We start from the raw sequence: 19,430 nt of genomic DNA on the forward strand, positions 1-19,430 counted from the left end.
AAGAAAAAGAGAAGGACAGAGAGAGAGAGACAAAGAGACTCCTATATGAGTGACTCATTGTTTTGCAATGTCGTGTAAAAGCCTGGTGTGTGGGAGGACAGCAAAGACTGCGTGCTGAAGTGTTACTGCAGTACTAATGTGTCTGAGGGTACGGTTCTTTACTACTTACACTTGGCTGTGAGTTTGTATCCCCCCAGAGGAGGCGGGTGGCCCTCCACGGCATCGAACCCCGACGAAACCAGGACCACGTCGGGTGCAAACTCATTAGCAATAGGCATCACTATTGTTCTGCAAAAGAAAGGCACAGAGATACATGAGCTTTCTACAATCCACCACAGTGTTTAACACAAAAGTCTAAACAGAAAGTCAGAAATACAGTATACTATGCTATAGCTATAAGACTATAGTATACACTCTAGATATAGATGCAAAGGTTATACCTGATAACTGTAACCAAAATGTACCATATGATATAAATAAATAAATAAATAAATAAATAAATAAATAAATAAATAAATGAATAATGGTAAAAACAGGCAACATGTCGACCATCCTGCAGTACAAGACAGAAGCTCTTAAAGTCCATACAACCCTAAAATGATGATTTAAAGAAAGAAACAGCCTTGGTCCCATATACACTAAAGCAAAATTACATTCTTCTCTTTGCATTTCCCAGCTTATTAGGAAGTTGGCGTCAGAGCGCAGACTTGGCCCCTGAAGCAGTGGTGCCTGGTAGTGCTGGGGCTTGAAGCTCTGACCTTCTGATCAGACACCGGGGCCCTAACCGTTGCGCCACCACTGCCCACAAAAAGCCGACCTTTTTGACTTTTCTTTGATGAAAATCATACAACTGCAATAAAGTATTGAACCATGTAGTTTATATCAACCATGAAAACACTTCAGCCCACTTACTAATTTATACCAGCTTCTAATATCTGCCATTCACGCTATTAGCTTACAAAGCTCGGGCGGATATCTGTACTTCTGGCATGCAGCGCATTCACAGTCAGAAAGAATGAATGACCGACTTCCATTGATTTCAGGTTATATGTTCAACAGCAATGTGTGATTCATAAAGAGACTGGGGTTTTAATGGTTCATTTTGTGGTGAGGTTGTGATTCCACTGCAACGCACACAGCTCTACGGTTCGACTCGCACAGCATGCAGTACCGACCAGATGACAGCATGACCGAGCGCGGCTTGTGGCATTAAAACATTTCCGTCGGTCCTCTCTCACTCTAGGACTTTAGTAAGAAAACGTATGCTCTGTCTGAGTGTCATGCCATGCAGCATAATGAATGTTATCACTGGGTAAGGAATCTCAGCGCTGACGCCAGCATGACATACGTGTATCACCTAGACAGGAGGATATTATGACTGAGCTTATGACTATAACCTCTGGCTGGCCGGTTCCAGTGTCCCTGAAGCACAGCCAGCTGTGAGGCTATATTAAGCGCCATAGCAATGCTGCATTTCACTGGGCGAACTGCAGCTGGAGAGGAACTGGATCGGCCTGGGGTTTGGTTGGGCTGCAGTCAGAGCGCTCTCTGAGGATCTGTATGGAGCACAGCTCGCCGCTGCAGTGTAGGTGTAGGCAGATTATAGGCTGGCTTTGTGTTTTCTTGTCTTTAGATGTGGGTCGCTCTCGCACAGCTGAAACCTGTCCGCAAGTACTGCAGCTGAAGAAGTCGGCCTGTAAATACGGCTCGTGGTCTTCAGTGGATTCGTAAAAAACATTACGTATCCGGCAACTACCTCATTCCGATTTGGCTATGCGTTGATGTCAAATCTTGGCTTTATTTTTTCTTTTGGGGAACACAATCCCGGTCCATAACTGTCAAAGATGTTTAAGTACATGTAATGCAGGTCTTGTTGATGCAGCTAGGGGTCATGTCATGTAGGTAGTTTATTTGATTTGGTTCAAGTAGCTTGGCTGCTGTAGCCACAGCCATGTGTCAGATGTAAATGTGAGTGCGATGTCTTAGCAGCCATGGATAACATTACATATATTTTGGAGCAGCTGTGGGGAGTTGGACCTTGCCGGCTTAAAGAACATGGTGCTTCGATGCATGGGTCATGTTTCTGAGATCTGGCTCCTGAAATGGCTCCATTCGAAGCCTAATGCTTTAGATCCCTGTTTGCACTTAGCAAAGTTTTTTTTTTTTTTTACTGAAGCACACAACCTAAAGTTTTTTTTTTTTATCTCCAACTAAAATTGAGTGATCCTGGAGTTAGAGACGCTTCTATTGTGGCTGTCACAGGATATATACAGGTTTTGCATATTAATGACACTAAAATGGACTGATGAAAAAGAGAACATAAGAGTGGATGGGTTTATTAATAAATATAGTGAGCCTAGTGTTTTTTTCAGAAGTGTTAGTCAGAACATTACAGTCCTTTAAGCTGAAAATACTTCATATTTACACAGTAAACAGTGACTCTGGTCATTGTAGGTTTTGGCTTGTTTTTTTGTGGCTACACATAAAATAAAACAAAAAGTGTCTCAACAGCCGTTTGGGAAGGAAAAAAAAAAAAAAGGGTTGACCAGCCACTGATGGTCTTAGGTCAATATTTTATACAGCGCTAAAATGAAAACAAGGAAAACATATTCATCAGCAGGAAAGAAGTCTCTGTCTTCAACTCTTTGCAGCCGCAGGCAGACTTCCTGCCGTAGGTGACACTCGCGGACGTTACGCTTGGCTTCACCTTGTGCGGCCGCAGCAAAGACGGGCTGCGTGTTCTCCTGTGTCTGGAGCACGGTGCACAAAAGCTTTGATGCTTCACATGCAGGCCACAGGCATGCCGATGGCTGCCGCAAACATGGAGTTGAGACGCCGAGTGCCAGCAGCGGGGTGGGTACCGTGCCTGGTGCCCCGCTTTGATGTTCTCGATGAGACGTGCTAACGCCGTGCAACCGTCAAAAGTGTTCACATCATCACATTCCTGCCATGGACCCCCCACCGGAGCTTGCGGTTTACCGCCATTAGCCACGGCCACGATGTCTTGGTGACGAGCGTGGAAATTCGGCATTAAAGAGCACGGATGAATCATGCACGGTCTGATCTGGGAAGAAGAAAAGAGCTCCGCTAATTATATTGGGAATACTGAGATTTATGACCCACGGAGCGAGAGCCTTGAGTCTGTGCTAACCGTCAGCGGACTTGTTGCTCCAATCCTGAACCTAAGCGAAATTACGTGCACAGAAAGGAGAGGACTTATCGCATGAAGCGCACAGAAATGCAATAGTAAATCAAAGCAGGCTGTGACCCTCATAGAACCCATGTGGCTCTCACACCTCATGGGTCCCAACACCTTTTAAACCCCTCTTCTCTATGCTTTGGCATCGTCTTTCAGACTTTTGTGGGATTTTCCACAGTAGCAAGAACGCAGCCTTGTCTGAAACCTTGGTGGAATACGTTCAGAGATCACTTCTACCAAAACTACCGAGCTTCCTATAGTCTGTCTGAACTTAGGAGTGAGGAATCAGCGTTTACCCAGACCTCCTGATCAGTCTGGAACACGCTCCTTCATCCTTCCTACCACACAACCAGGGTCCTCGCTTAATCATAAAAGGCGAATATAATGTTCCCCACCAAAAACTGGTGGGCAAAGTGCTGCTTTAAACATGTGCAATACAGAACTCAGCACTAGAAAAAGACTACTTAAGGATAGAAAGTTGCGAGACTCTCTATTCCTTCATCAGCCTTATGGTTTTAATGCAGAAAGCATATGTTTCTAAAGCTGAGAGGTGTGAACCCAGAACTAAAATTCTCTTCGGACTTTGTCTAGCTCATTTCTGAGCCTGGATTAATGGCAACTGTCAGTATCCCACTGTGTTTAGTGGTTATTGCAGGCCAGTACCCTGACAGCAGTGCTGAAAGAACACTGTGCTGCTCTTAGTGGCTTTTCCCAGGGCCAGAGGAACATGCATTTACATGCACTTGGGCTTTCCGCTCTTTCCCAAGAGATTATCGGGAAGCCTCAAAGCCCTTTACTCTGAGGATGACACAAACCCATCTTAGTCATAAAACAATGGCCATCAATACTCTTTCCCAACATTTCATCCTGAAATTCATGTGAAATTTTTCCTTCGGTTTCCCCAAACTCCTCGGGGTCAAATGCCTTCCTCCTTCGACGATATTCTCGGGAAATGACCAGCTACAGTACCTAGTCTGATAACACTGCCGTTTTCTGATTTCGAGTCAAGACCATTTCTAGATAGTTTTGGTTCTATATTTAATAATAAGGAAAGAAAATCTAAAGTAGAAACCCACATAAAGGGCTATAGGTCCACGTGCAAAAAAAAAGAAAAGAAAAAAAAAAAAAAAAAAAAAGCCAGGGCTTAAAACATCGAGGAAACCTTTGAATTCTTATGTTTGGGACCAGTTTCTAGGCATGGATGGCTGAGACCTGTTTGAACGCTAGAATATCCTCATCAATCAACTCCATGTAAAAACTGCCTTAAGCAAAATATCCATTGGAGAGTAAAACGGTCGTTCTACCTCTTTTTTTTAATGGATAGTGGCAGTGCATTTGAAAGAGCCCGAGTCAGAGGCGTCTACTGTGTAGAACTGGAGCATGGCTTGGCAGAAGCCACTTGTTAGAAGACAACAGAAGGTTTTTGTATCTACAGGATATGATGATGCTACACCGAACAGAGATCAGGCCAATTTGTTAATGATCCAAACAGACGCTCTTTGGAAACGTGCATCGGAGAAGGTCGTCGCCGTCGTCTTCACATGGCGCTGACAAGAAACACGCCCAAGGTCTCTTCTCATTAAGCGCTCATCCGCTCCGCCAAAAACAAAAAAAAAGCTCGCAATCCACCTCAGATTATCATCGCTAAAGGTTGTGCAAAGGAAAATGCTCGCAATGGAGAGGCCAAGCAGCAGCTGATCCACTGCAGAAGACATCGTGAGAGATGGTTGGCGAAGATTTATGATCGCTAATTAGCAAATGCCTCTGTGGATTCTCCTGCAGTGCACCGAGACAAATTGCGAGAAGTGGAAGTGAGACAGGGGGACCACATGCTGTCAAAAAATAATTCATCCTTACAATTATTTCTGATACCCAGCACCCCACCCAAAAAAAAAGGGAGGCCAGTAGTGGTTAGAGGAAACAATGGGGCCCACTTGTAAAACCACCAGGACCAACGAAGGGTTAATGCTATCCAGGGCTATCTGTCAGGCTCAAAGGCTTTTCCAATCTTTCCCCCTGTACGAAAAAAGTCAAGAAAGACCTAAAAGGAAAAGTAGGGGGAAAACACTTCAAAGCCTCGTCATCTGGCGTTGCGGAGAGCTGGTTTGAATTAACTTCAGTTCTCCTCTCCTTTTCCAAGTTCATGGCGAGAATGCATTGGCTTCTGGTTTTCATTAGAGCCAATTTTCTTATCTTTTTTCTCCCTCTTTCTTCATGTCGAGCTTGATCCCCTGTAAATGCAACGTGGCATTGAGTGTAGGCTAAATAAGAAGGTGAGCCCGCAAGGCACGCATTGTCTCACACGGCCCACGAAACCGAGCTGAGAGGGAAAGAAGGAAAACGCTGGAGAAAGCTAGACAGTGGGAGGGAGGCAGAAAGACGGTGGTTGTTTACACCAGAGCAGCCTCATCGGCTTGCTGGGATACACATTTTTCCGTTCAGTCTTTATCATTGCTGCAATAACGCATTATTAACCAAGCAGAAAGACGAAAAGAAAGAGAAAGAGAGCAGGGAAGAACAATGCAAGAAAACAGAAAGAGAAAAGACAAAAAGGAAAGATATATAGACTGCTGGGTTCTCCCTCTCTGGTCTTAAGAGAGATATAAATCAGCGTTCAGAGGGTGGTGAGAAAAACGAGATAGAGGAGAGAGAGAGAGAGAGAGAGAGAGAGAGAGAGAGAGAGAGAGAGAGAGAGAGAGAGAGAGAGCACGTAAGAAAGATTTTGTCAGGGGGATGGTTCCTTCCAACGGGTTGGACCTCAAAAATTGGATTTGAACATGAACATGGATTTAATGCATTAGATAATCGCCAAGCTCTTCATGTGGGGAATTGAGTGCATTAGCAAAAAGGAGATCATCAAGTCGAGCGGTATAAACCCCCCCCCCCCAAAAACGAAGAGTTTCTTTTAAATTCCCCGGTCTTGGACAGACAGAGTGGTTTTTGTGCTGTTAATTGTAAACACTTTTTCATTTCATTCATTTTCTGTGACTGCTTTATGCTGGGATCACTGGGCATGAGACAGGAATACACCCTGGATGGGAAACCTAGAGTTATGCTAGTTGCACATATTGGCTTACGATTTCTGACTGAAGATAAGCCTTAGTTGTGGGCTGGAGAAGCTTCTTTTTGAAGCTTGGGGTAATAAATAAAGTAAATCTTCATGAAGATGCTTAGCTCAGCTAGAAAAACTTATATTACTTTCGAATGCACCGTTGTACAAATGCATCTGCTCACAGAAGTGCTTCAATGTCCAACCTCAAGGAAAGTGACGCAACATGATCCTATGTTCTGCCTGATACTTGGCCTGCACCATCTTTTCCAACAATCATCAACTATTATCCTCTGATTCATTCTGTTTCATGGGTGCATGTCCAAATATAGACTGCAGTCAGCATTTTTTTTTTAACTTGCATGTATTTAGGAAAAGTCTTACACCTATACCATGATTGAGAAGAACATCAGATTGTTAGCAAGGGCCAAAAAGGAGGAAGAGTCAGTGAGTCAGTGCACGAGCACACTTTCTTTTCCAACAGGATGCTGCTCTACTACTCCTGAGCTTTCCATTACTAAACTCATGACTCATGCGACTTCGACACTGTTGGAAAAAAATATACATTGATGGCGTTGTGGGGAAAATAAGTGAATATTGATTTGCCTAGCTCCTGCAAAATTGGACATACTTACAATTACATAACTGAAACACACATGCACACTCGACAGGCAAAAGTCTGTGGACAGACATCTGACCACCACCCACATAAGTGTTTTTCCCCCCCAAACTGTTGCTGGCGAAACTAAACTGTTGGAAAGCGCACCATATCTGCCTCCATGGGTGCAAAGTTGGCTACGTATTTGTATATACTGTGCATTTCATTCATAGTTATATTCGCGCCCAGATGTTCAACAACGCTAATGTTTTTCATTGTGTAATTGCATTGTGAAACGACAGGAGACAGAGTGTAATAGAAAGCAGAGGAGCAGAGAAGAGAGATTGAGATAAAGAGCAGACCAGAGCAGAGCAGCGCAAAGCAGAGCAGAGCAGGCCAGGTTGCAGTGCTGTGGGTACCATGATCAGCACCAATGAGCTGACTGTATAGGGCTGGGTGCCAAGTTCAGAGTGGCGACTGGCAGGAAAGACTCAGACTGAATCATCATGCAGTTCAGCAAAGTGTGCTTCTGAGAGTCATACACCACAGTACCACACACTTCTGCACCAGCAGACTGGGGCTCCTGTGACCAACCCTGAGTCACACTTCAACACATTACCCCTCATATTTCTCAGCCAATGACACGTCATATTCCCTAGGGGTTATAGCATAATGCTGCAAGCTGCACACATTCCAAATCAGCTGTTCACTTCAGCTCCTCAGTGTACAGATGTGCAGACTCCAGTGGGACATGTGGATAAAAGTTGCAGGAAGCGGGTGCTCAATTTGCCAGTGCGGATTGGGGGGGGGGAATTAGTTTATTATTATAATTATATATTAGTGGTGTAGCGGTATACATATTCGTACTGAAACAAACTGAACATGTTCGTACTGAAATGTTTCGGTGCAGGGCTTTCGGTTCCTTTTCACGCGCGGAACATGGATACAATCTGTGATTCCTCAGGAACCTATTAAGTGGCAAAACGCAAGTTTGTTTAGTCTCCGCCTCGCACTAAGAGTGCATTTTTTTAATTACTATTATTAACTTGAAAACATACACAGTAATGCCAGGGATATTAAAATAAAAAAAAATAAAAAATAAATGCAAAAAATAAAAAAGAAACTAGAGTTTACGCAATGTCACTGTGGCTACTTGCTCTGCACCGGAAATAAGATTTACAGTATTATGCATAAAAAGAATGCATAAATAATCCATGGAGAAAATTCTGACAATTCTATATATCAAGGGAGTGAATTGAATAAAGGATGGAAGAAATGAAGACATTTGTTAACGTATGCTGAAATAAGTAGAACAGTTAAGTAGATCATATCTTTAGAAATTTTTATATTAACTGTAACACACACACGCACACTTACATACAAATCCGTTTTACCCAAATGGGGTCTTACAAATGTAAACAAATAAATTTAATTTTTGATTTTAATTCTTTTATGAAATCAACTTAATTTGTGGCAATTTAATTGATTACTCAATTAAATAAATATAATAGAAAACTGGTTTGCATTAATTAGATTTATTCAATTAAATTTTTTATAAAATATCATAACATATTATTTTATATATTACTTAACCAAGCAGGCATTTTATTTAAAATTGTTTTATTTTATGTTTTACTCCCCCCCAAACCATACCGAAAATGAGCTGAACCATGAATTTTGTGTACTGTAACACCCCAATTAATAGTTATTATAGTTATAATAATTCATTAAGTATTATAATAATTGTGTGTGTATATATATATATATAAAATGTACTACTTAAAATTTTTTTTCCACCTATTACCTTTTTTATGCTTGATTTTTTCCACATTATCAAATGCTTACAATATATTTATTTATAAAAGAATGACATCATTCTTTTGATCCATTTATAGTTATACTTATTGCAACGGAACATCTGCGAAGACTTGACTGTTAGAATGCTGATACTAGGTATCAAACCTTCGAAATAAACGTCTCCATCGTAACAATTAGGACAAAAACACAATAATAGATCATTCGAATGGAGGATTGTATAGAATATATTATTTGTTAATTATACTATATTATTTGTATAGTGCTTTAATGGACATTGTCCCAAAACATCTTTACAGAAATAAATACAGTGTTGTAAATCTAAATTTTAGCACTAGTGGCGACGATGGCAAGAAAACATGTCACTGATTTAAAAGAATGATGAAATCTTAAGAGAAATCAAAATAAAAAGGGAACCTATCCTTTAATTAATATATATATATATATATATATGCACTATGCTTACCCATTTGTGTCAATACAAAGATCAATGAAACAGCCACATGTGCAAAATATAAATTGCTAAAAGTCTAATAAAAAGCATTAAAAGTAACAAAATGCAGATCCGACACTTTAACACTAACAGAATGAATTTCTGGGGCATTTCTGCTGTGCAAAGCAAAAGTTAGATGGATGCCAGCAGGACACGGTATAAACAGACTGAATATAATGTGTGTGTCAGACGGCTCGGTGTAAGAAGTGTGTTGTGGGAAGATACGTGTTTGGCTGCGGTGAAGAAAGCACCGAGTGATGCGTTGTGTGAAGCAGCTGGCACCACTTAGACACTGCGTGCGGAGCTTAGGCCGGAGCGAAACTGTGCTGTTTATCAGTGATGCGCTGCAGGGAGATTTACAGTGCCCGAGAGACTGGAACACAGGACCATAAGGGCTGATTGGAGCGCTGAGAGGGAGGTGAAGAAAGGGATGAGCACGGATCATGCAGGTTTACTGCAGCCGTGCTGTGGGCTGTTTGTCACGCCGCTTGTCTGCCTGCAGGATCAGAGTGAACGTGTTTGTTGTGGATTGACCTCTTCAAAGAAAAGGTCTGAAATAGGCCGTGTGCTGGCGTTCGTGGGGGGAAAGGGTTATTAATAGTCCCAAACACCGGAGCTAATGGGGCTCAGACCTACTGGCACATCCTCAAAGACTCGCATCAGCCACCGTACACAGATAAAAGAGACTGGCCAAAAGAGGGGCGGAGCTTAAACTAATTGTTACAAGACATTGTTTTGAAAGCTTGCTTCTCCCACTTTCCTTTACTCTCCCTAGGATGCAAAAAGATCGCGTGTGTGTATGAAAGTCATAGGCAGTGTGCACACTTTCCTCAGCTGCTTCTCCAGGATTTACATGCAGCAGTGCAACAGATTATTCATTTGACCTTGCTTAAGATTCAGGCACACAGTGAGGTGCTCACTACGTTTCAGACACTTTCAGTATTCTGTGGGCGTGGAAGTAGAAGGCAAGGGACCTGATACAAGGACTTGCCATTTCTCAGCAGGAAACTCTAAACCTGCACCAGGCACGGCTCGAAAGAAAAACAAATGCTAATCAAAATATTGAAAAATGTCACACTTCTTAGTCACACAGAAATGGCTTGCTATCAAGGTTATCACGGCTTGTACGAAATGGAATTGAAAACAAAATGTGAAATTAGTAATAATAAATAACATCCAAGGGAGTATCTTGTAAATTTAGCAAGGAGGCAGATCAGTCAAATTTCAAAATGGTACTCAGTTTTTGCTTCCAGCACTTCAATGAGTCAAATTATTATTAAAGTACTAAACGATAAATGCATTACCCAAAGCAACATTGCAAACTAGCTGAAGATACACTTGTGGTTACCTGAAGGCAGCCAGATATTCCACATCACCCATGGGAGGCTCCAAACCGCCTGTGAAGGCCATGTTCACGTTGAAGCCCATACCAGGCCCTGAGCCCACCTGGTACACACACACACATGGTTTATGTTAAAGCAGTGGAACTCCATAAAGCATCAATTATAATACAAATATACTTGTTAATGACAACAACAGATTTCCAGTACATACTTTATAAGAACTAGGCCCCCATAATAGTTTCTAAGCCCTAGAACTTGTCTTAACCTAAGATTCAAAACTTTTCTGAGTCCCAAACCCTTTAGACAATCAATCAAACATCAGTACACAACGATGGTATATCCTGGTATTATATATATCGCTTACAACCTGTGTGTGTGTGTGTGTAGGAAAAAAAAAAAACGTAGTGTTATTCTGTTCTCTCAGCCTATGAGACATGATGAGTTGGTGTCTCAGCTGCGTCTGTGGTTCTGACCTCATCAGGAGCGCCGCTGCCAGGAAAGAAGTTCCCGTCGTCATAGCGATGCAGGGACAGATACAGCACATTTGGGTCACTGTAGAAAGCCTGCTGGGTGCCATTGCCATGGTGAACGTCCTAAAAGACGAGAGTGGTGTTAGTATTCTTTTATGAAAACCATAACCAAAACCAAAACCATACGTGGTAGGAAAAAAAATTATAAAAACACACACGGTGCATCATATGAACATGAAAAATGTTAGTCGTCTAACACAATGTGAAAATCAGATGCTATGCTGGAAAAGACATTGTGTGACACATTCTTCGTAACATTAAAATAATAATAATAAAAAAAAAGTATAAACATTCTATTCTGAGCTGACTGTAATAATGTTTAACAGGGTTGTGCGTCTCATCCTGTGCCTTTTGAAGTGAGATGCTGTCATTGTGTGATTGCGTGTAGTGATCCAGCAGAAGTGCTGCGTGACAGACAGGAGGAAATGAGCGGCGTTTCAAAGGCATCCCGAGACCTTAATGAACTCGGTCGGGTCGGGCCAGCAGGATTACTGCACACAGAGGACCAGATCATGCCTCTGGAGTCCTCAGAGGGACTCTCACTGACCTACATACGTATATTAACCTGTCAGTGATGATATGAAATGCCTTGTGAAAACAGTTTCAGGTTTTGACAAGATGTGGCTTTATACTTGCTTTTAATGATATTTTGCAGACGCTCTTATGCACAGCGACTTCATTTATACTACTGTGCATTTAAGCATTTAAGGGCCTTGCTCAAGGGCCCAATAGCAGCAGCTTGGTGGTGCTTATGACCTTCAGTTCAGATGTCCCACATCTTATCCTCTGAGTTTCCACTTCCCTCAGTGTAACCAGTGTTTCAAATTATAGTCTGTGCTTTTTATCTTTTTTGTTTATATAACAGTAATTTACCAATCATTTACCCAAAGTAAATTATTGGTTCATGTTATCACTTATATTATAGCAGCAGTAATTATTTTTATAATTCTCTTTTTTTCGCTCTGTTCTGCAGTAAATTATATATGCAACTTGCCATATTAATAAATAGAATTGGGAATACAGCTTCTGACCATTTAGAATTTAGAATAGAAAAGTACACTCACCCAGTCCACTATCAAAATCTTGCTGACATTCAGTCGCTGCTGGAGGAGTTTGGCTGCGATGGCCACCGAGTTAAAATAACAGAATCCCCTGTTATTGGAAAGAGAGAAAAAGTGGAGAGAGAGATGGATGAGAAAGGGAGAGCAGCGAGAACAGGAGAGCAGTGTAGTGTGTAATCCTGTGTAAAGTCGACCCCCTGGTCGAGTGGATTCTCCCGTTTCACTAATGACAATTCACCCATAGAGTTCTGGCTACACTTCAGAGTGGAGAGAACAGTGCTTTGGCCTGGCCTACAGCCCATACGCAGTGATACACACGAACACACACACAGCCTCTACTAAGCCTGACACTCTCACCACAACATTTGCAACCGCCATTTGATTTAACCTTTTCTCAAAGCCTCAGTGGAACAATCATTTCACTTAACCTTTATGTAATGAGGCCGGTTTAGTGAAAAGGCTTTTCTGTAAAACAAAGAAGGAAGTAGTAATGCGGATCACTTTCTGCACCGGTATTCAAAACACGTACACACCCACACCAAATCTGTGAGACAGCGATGCATAGACAGACAGACAGACAGACAGACAGACAAACAGACGGACGGACAGACAGACGGACAGACAGACGGACAGAGTGGGTTGTACACACAGAAACAAACGTACGGAAAAACACATACAGCCACACACAGACAGAATGGGCTCAAGTTTCCCTTCCCAAGAGACCCAAAGCCTTAAAGATAGGGTTTACATGGGATAGAGTGGAAGATCTTGAGTGGCCTTTTATACAGAAGCTCTGACCTCAACCCTACTAAACATCTCTGGGATGAATTTGAATGCTGACTGCACCCCAGGCCTCCTCACCCTTCTTCAGTATCTGAATGGGCATTAATCTTCACACCCACACTCCAAAATGTAGTGGAACATCTTCCCAGAAGAGTGGAGGATACTAAAGTAGCAAATGGGAATTAAATGGTGGAATGGGATGTACAAATCTTGTGGAAACTAGAACCTCAGGTCTAACGGGTTAGACTATATGTATATACCAGTATTTGAATATATAATGTATATCCCAGTATCATTTTATGATCCAAACAATCCAATATTCTGGATGGTAAAATACCGTCATATATATTTATATTGCAGGCTATAAAAATGATCCAAAGTCTGATTTGGTAGAAAATAGGTTCCAGGATTGCTGTTACTAGTAATAGAGAAACGGACTCATGCAGTGAAGCTGATTGAGCTGAGAAGTGAACCGGTGTTTGTATAGCAGTATGGTGAAGTGGTTTCTGCAGTGAGGGGAGTGGTACTCACATGGGGGTGCTCTCTTCGGCGTGGTGTCCTGGAGGCCGCACCACAGCAAAACCGTTCTGTAAACACACACCAACACACACAGCTGCATCAGCTGTACCACCGCACGGGCTCGCACACAACCTAACGGCCCGATTCACACTCGCAGCGTGATATTCTGTTACTCTAAATCCTGGTGAGTTTTGTTTTCCATTCAGAAAGAACGGGTCAGCGGAGGATCATGCGGCAGAGTATTTAAAGTAACGGTAGAGGTGCTGACAAGCGAGTCACTGCACTCAGATGAGTGTGGAAAACTCTCTGAGCACAGGGACTTCTTATCCTAATGACGGTGAAGCAGCTGTGCTGTAGTGTTTTTCTTTTTCGCTCCAGAGAGGGGCCTAGCCGGTGTAATGATGGTTCTCAGCGGTGTGCTTCGAGTGTGCTGGGCTGGGCTGGGCTGTGGCTGAGGTGTTGCACTTCTATTTTAGTGTGGGATAACTGGCAGACAGGATGTTATTCTGCGAGTGTGTGAGCGTGTGTGTGTGTGCTGAGATCTGCACTCTCACTAATGATGTGGTTACACACAGAAGTGTTTGCATTCGGTTGAGATTCGGTTGCTTCCCGTTGAACGGATGCCCAGATATCAGCTGATCTCACACACAGATGAACTCCTTCACTCACTTTCCCCAAAAGGTAACAGACACACCAGTTAATCCGCTTGATAAATATGAAGGGATCGGCGCTAAACGCATGTAAATTAATTTTTTATTACCTAGTCATCTCCGTAAAGCTGCTTTGGGACAACGTCCATTGTGAAAAGCACTATACAAATCAAAGCGAATTGAATGGAATGTAGGTACAGTGCCTTGCAAACGTATTCATACCACTAATTAATTAACTCATGTTACTGAACAAACAGATGAAACAACCTGAACAACCTAAAGCATATCTCCAGAGAAGAAGTGGACAAAATCAAAGCTGGTAAGTCCAAAAGACCAAATGTTAACATGTGAGGGATGAAAACGTAAGCAAGCATGGGGTTATATATATATAAATATATATATATATATATACATTTTTTATATATATATTTCCAAAGTGACCATCCAAGCAGTTTTTGAGTTCCAGTGTTTTAAATTATTATATTGAACAGAATGAAATAATTCGGTAATAAGGTATAATTAGTCAGGGGTCTGAATACCTCTGCAAGATGCATTTGAGTAAAAAATTAAAAAATAAATAAAAATAAAAAAGCCACTAATTGTTTTGTTTATAAAATGTTCCTGTGTCTGTTTTTCACTGGAACAACACTTCATCCTATCATACGATCACTTTAGACCTTTCCCTGTTTCAGAATTTGCATATTAGTAGATCAGCGGAAGACAAATAAGTAGACTCAACAAAGAAGGGAGAGAAAAAATCCTATTGCAATTAAAGTTGTAGTACAGCTCTTCAGTAGAAGAGATTAAACTTAGAAACTCTGACCTGTTTTGTGAAACGTTTGATGTCGGGAACAGGAATAGTGGCGAAAATGCACATTCCTTTCTTTGTGTTCTACATTTCGAAGTTCTAAAACCTTTCGTTTATGTCGAATAATAAAAAAAGAAATAAAAATGTAAACATGCATGGGGGTGTCATGCGTTCCAGACTGCTCGTGCTGAATCTTCCCACCTGCTGCACTGCTCACACTGGCCCTATATTAGACTAATACACTGTTATTCAGGTAATAAAGAAAAACCTCACATAATATTTAACATCTTCACTTCTACTTTTTACGTCATATGAAAGTTTTTGGCTGAATGAACTTATAGCTTCATTTTTTGTTCCCCCTCTGGATGAATTGTTTTGGGGGGAAATGAAACACAGTGACAGACACGGTGTATATGTGAAGATGAGGATGGTGTTACCTTCAGTTCTCCAGACGCCACTTTAAAAACCAGCTCCACCACAGAGCCGACGGCCAGACGAGCCGCGCTGGAAGAGTGTACCTCGTTCCAGATAGTGTCGCTGTCCACCTGCACACACAACCAAGGGTGCATAAACATCAACACACTACAGTGGCTTGATTTGAAAAAAGAAAACAATAATAATGTGATTGTAGTTTTATTTTTTTTGTTAACAGATGCATGAACAATCCAAGACAGGGACAAAAAACACATTCGATTCTACGACACAGTGAACCGTGGTGTGATATTTGCTTGGGCTGATGCCACAGTCAACACTCCTGACTAATCTTCACACCCAACAGAAAAAAGTCAGGCCTTGCTTACACACTGCAATGTGTAAACACCGGCGTTATTACTCCAACACTTGCTAGACGCCTTTAGAGCTCAGAAAGCATGCTGAGGCATCTGCACTACTAAAGAAACAGATTCCTGCTATCTGCCTCAACATCCTGGCTCAGGGTTTGCTCACGTTCTGCTTTTCTGTTTACTGCGGTTGTGCAGAATTACTATATGAGTGCATGAAAGTGCCAGGAAAGCAATAGTTTCTGAAAAATGTGAGTGTAAGGAGAAACTCATCACCATTTGATTTGATTAACGATAGTGGCTTGGAGGTTTTCACAAATAATTCTGTAAAAAATATATATACACTTTTTCTATTTCTGAATCATAAACAATGTGCGTGTATCAAATTCAACCCAAATTTTAAAACCTGTGGGATATATTTTGAAATATTTAAGCCGACCTGTCTGACACCACAGAAAAGAAATCTCTGTTTTGAAACCTTAGCGGATACATGTAGCAGCTACAAGGGGTATATTTATATATATTACAAAAATGAAAGAAAAAAAATAATGAAAAATAAGAAATGTGATTCATGTGCTAACCTGCAACAGACTTAGTGGAAGCGAGACTGCAGTGTAACGGTTCTGAGAAATACATTCCAACTCCAAATAGACGTAGAGTTATCCTGTGTGGCAAACAGGAATGTGTGTATCGTGCTAAATAACTGCTTACAAGCGCAAAATTGGCAACAAATGTGAAAATGTCGTGGGTTTGAATTGTGTGAAATCGGTTCTCCCGCGAGTTCGGAATTGGGATACAAGTGAAGATCGCAGGTGAGAGGAGCATTTATTCGGTGCCATGCAGAGTAAACGTTAGCGGGAGGAAAAAAAAAAAAAAACCTGGCAGGAGGACTGTGTGTGTGTATACGCCTGTGTCATCCAAGTATGGACACAGAAAACACTCATTCATCAGTCGGTATTCATTATTCCAACACACGCCTGTCCTACGGCATGCAATTACTCCAGCCTGGACCTGGACCATAACCCCCCCCCCCCCCCCCCCCCAACACACACACACAAAAAATACATCACACACGTGCACATACAAAATCCAGCGCCAACTTAAAAGCCCAGGGACTCGTTCGTGTATGTTTGGAGTCAGCTCTTGAACAGGTGTCCTCGACGCACGGCAACGTTACAACCGAGTGCCGCCAAAGACAACCTTCCATTACATCAGCTGCTTTTTTCGGCTTTAAGGTCTCGCAGCTCGGGAGAATACACTTATTTCGGCGTGTACAGAGAACAATGTTTTCCTCGTGTTGTGTGCACACAGGGGAGGCTGGAATCTCAGAAAGAGGGGGGGACAAACCGTGAACCGAGAGGCTGAGGGCTCGTGGGGTAAATCCCAAGGGGGCTTCGTTTGTGCATATATATTCGCTGGCAATTTATGAATTTTATTGCAATGGCATGAGTGCTCAAGGGCAGTGTTTAAAAAAAAAAGAGAGAGAGAAAAGAAAAGAAAAGAAAAGAAAAGAAAAGAAAAGAAAAGAAAAGAAAGAAAAAAAAAACAGTACCCCTTTCAAGCTTGGCCAAGAATGACTCTGTCACGAATTACAAGCCTGTGGTGAATTTACAGTTCTAAAAAAAAAAATAAAGTACAAGAACAGAAACAGAGTGCGAGGTCAAGGGAAAGACAGTGTGGATGTATAAAAAGCGGAATAGATATTTGAGAAGGCACGAGGTGAAAAATAGAAACTGGACACTGGAGTGTATAGTGACGGATTACACGGGCCTGAGAGCTGAGAGATGTGTATTATGTGCATGCCTGAGCAAACACAGGCAACTAAATAGTGTGTGAGAGGGAAAGAAGAAAAAAAAAAAGAGAGGCTGAGGGGAAGAAAAAAAAACTTCTTAATGGACATTTGTGGAGATTTGGAGTACGGTGAAGGAGGAAGAGGAGGGGGGGGGGGTGATGGCGTTGGAATGAAGAAAGGCAGTCTCTCCCGACTCTGACAGGCTAATTTTCAGAGCGGAGGCTAGCTGTGGAGACGCAGGAAGACAACAATTTTGTTCCATTTCCATAAAAGAGTCCAGAGACCTTCTGTTTCTCACCAAGCTGCACCGGGTCTACTGCAGCAGCCTGCCAGGCCTGCCTGCTATTCATCACCCGGCTAACAGCGCTGATGGGGGTCAACCTACACCCCCCACCTCAGCCACATCACATACACACCTTCATTACACCAGCATTCACATCCCACAACCACAACTCATTAATAAATACTACACATGCACTTTCTTTTTTTTTTTTCCAGGACGGACGATGAGGAACCTTTTTCAAGTTAATCTCTATCTATCGCCACAAAAATGCTTTGCATAACACTCAAGATGGCACAAGGATAAGAATCAGGGTAATATGGGTAAAAACTAACATTTGTACAGGACGCTCATCATAAGCACTGATACACAGCAGTCTTGGTGACTTATGCTTATGTTGATTTCACTCTATAGCAGGATGCTCAAGATCTTTTCACTCCAGCCCATGCAAATCATATCTTCATTGAGTGAATGCTATACATCCTTATACAATAGTGTGCTTTTGACTTTGTGGGAACAATTAGGGGAAGAAGCACACATGCCTTGAAAAATCGTGTCCCGATACTTTGGTCCATATGCTGTATTTTCATTTCATCATGCAGTGGGGAAAAAAGGGGGAGATGTTCTAATAACAGCACAATCGAAAAATCAGAAACACAACTACGGTCCCGCCAAACGGGTCATTTCCCTGTTAGCGCTTTAGTAATAGCAGCTATAACCGGGTGCTCAGTCCACCAGGCTCTAATTTGATTCTTGGAGTAAATCATACAATAATACAGCACGTCATATTATGGCAATAGAATCCTAATAAGTCCGAAGGGTTAATGCATTGGCGCTGGAAACTCCTTCCAAAAAAACGCCAAACGTACTCCTGTTTACCGAAACCCGTAACACACGAACGCAACCAAACAAACAAAATCAATAAACAAACATCAAACCTCCGCATGGTGTTATGGGGACACATGTTTGAATGTTTCTGAGTAGGTGCTGAAATGCTTGTGCCTGGTCATTCATAAACACTGGAGATGTGGTGGATTGGGGGAAGGGGGGGGGGGGGTTTAAAAAGCTGGCGGTTCATTTAGACATGGTAGGAAACAGCCATCAAAACGACGCTGCAGAATAGACACAGCTCTGCTCACTCAGCACTGGAGAAGCGGCCATCCATTCATCCAAAAGCACGCACGCACGCACACACACACACACACACACACACACACACACACACACACACAGACCGTAAAGCACACTGCAACACGGATACACACCTAGTCTCAGCACACACATGGTATTTCATAATATAAAAGATTAGCCCTCTCTCCACTGCATTCACCTCCTCACACACACAGCTTGTTTATAGAAAACATCTGGACACAATTACCCGCTCGGCGGTAAGCACAGCAACAGTTTTTGTTGCTGCTAGAGGTTGGGGGTTTGGGGGGGACTCGCTGGGGAACAAACAGTCCCATTATTTACACACGCGAATAAGAGAAGCAGAGAGAAAAACTTACCCCGATGCCCCCGCAGGGCAACCTCACAAACATGGGTGTCACAGAGCCTGCAGAGAAGAAAAGAAAGTAAGAAAGAGGTGATGATCACCTTTTAGGACCCCCTGAGGCCTTCTGAAGCAGAGATTTCATCAAGTTTGGTAATGTGAGTGTTGCCCCCAGCTGTCTGTCTGATTTGGTGAAAAATGAGATTGACGGGTAGACACTGGTTCTATGAGAACGTTCT

The 19,430-nt window shown here is 42.2% G+C and overlaps 1 protein-coding gene across 7 annotated transcripts in view; it reads right to left on the reverse strand.

The window, feature by feature from the left end:
- Nucleotides 1–19,430, reverse strand: part of hdac4 (histone deacetylase 4) — a 164,794-nt gene that overhangs the window by 10,968 nt on the left and 134,396 nt on the right. For all 7 annotated transcript variants that reach the window (XM_083537490.1, XM_083537491.1, XM_083537493.1 and 4 more), the window contains 7 exons: nt 19,208–19,254; nt 15,286–15,393; nt 13,403–13,458; nt 12,092–12,179; nt 10,971–11,090; nt 10,503–10,600; nt 170–288 (listed from right to left, as the gene is read on the reverse strand). In XM_083537490.1, the coding sequence (XP_083393616.1) occupies nt 170–288; nt 10,503–10,600; nt 10,971–11,090; nt 12,092–12,179; nt 13,403–13,458; nt 15,286–15,393; nt 19,208–19,254 (636 nt within the window). The remainder of the gene's footprint in view (nt 1–169; nt 289–10,502; nt 10,601–10,970; nt 11,091–12,091; nt 12,180–13,402; nt 13,459–15,285; nt 15,394–19,207; nt 19,255–19,430) is intronic.

Source organism: Silurus aristotelis (assembly GCF_946808225.1).
Source record: "Silurus aristotelis genome assembly, chromosome: 3".
NCBI lineage: Eukaryota > Metazoa > Chordata > Actinopteri > Siluriformes > Siluridae > Silurus > Silurus aristotelis.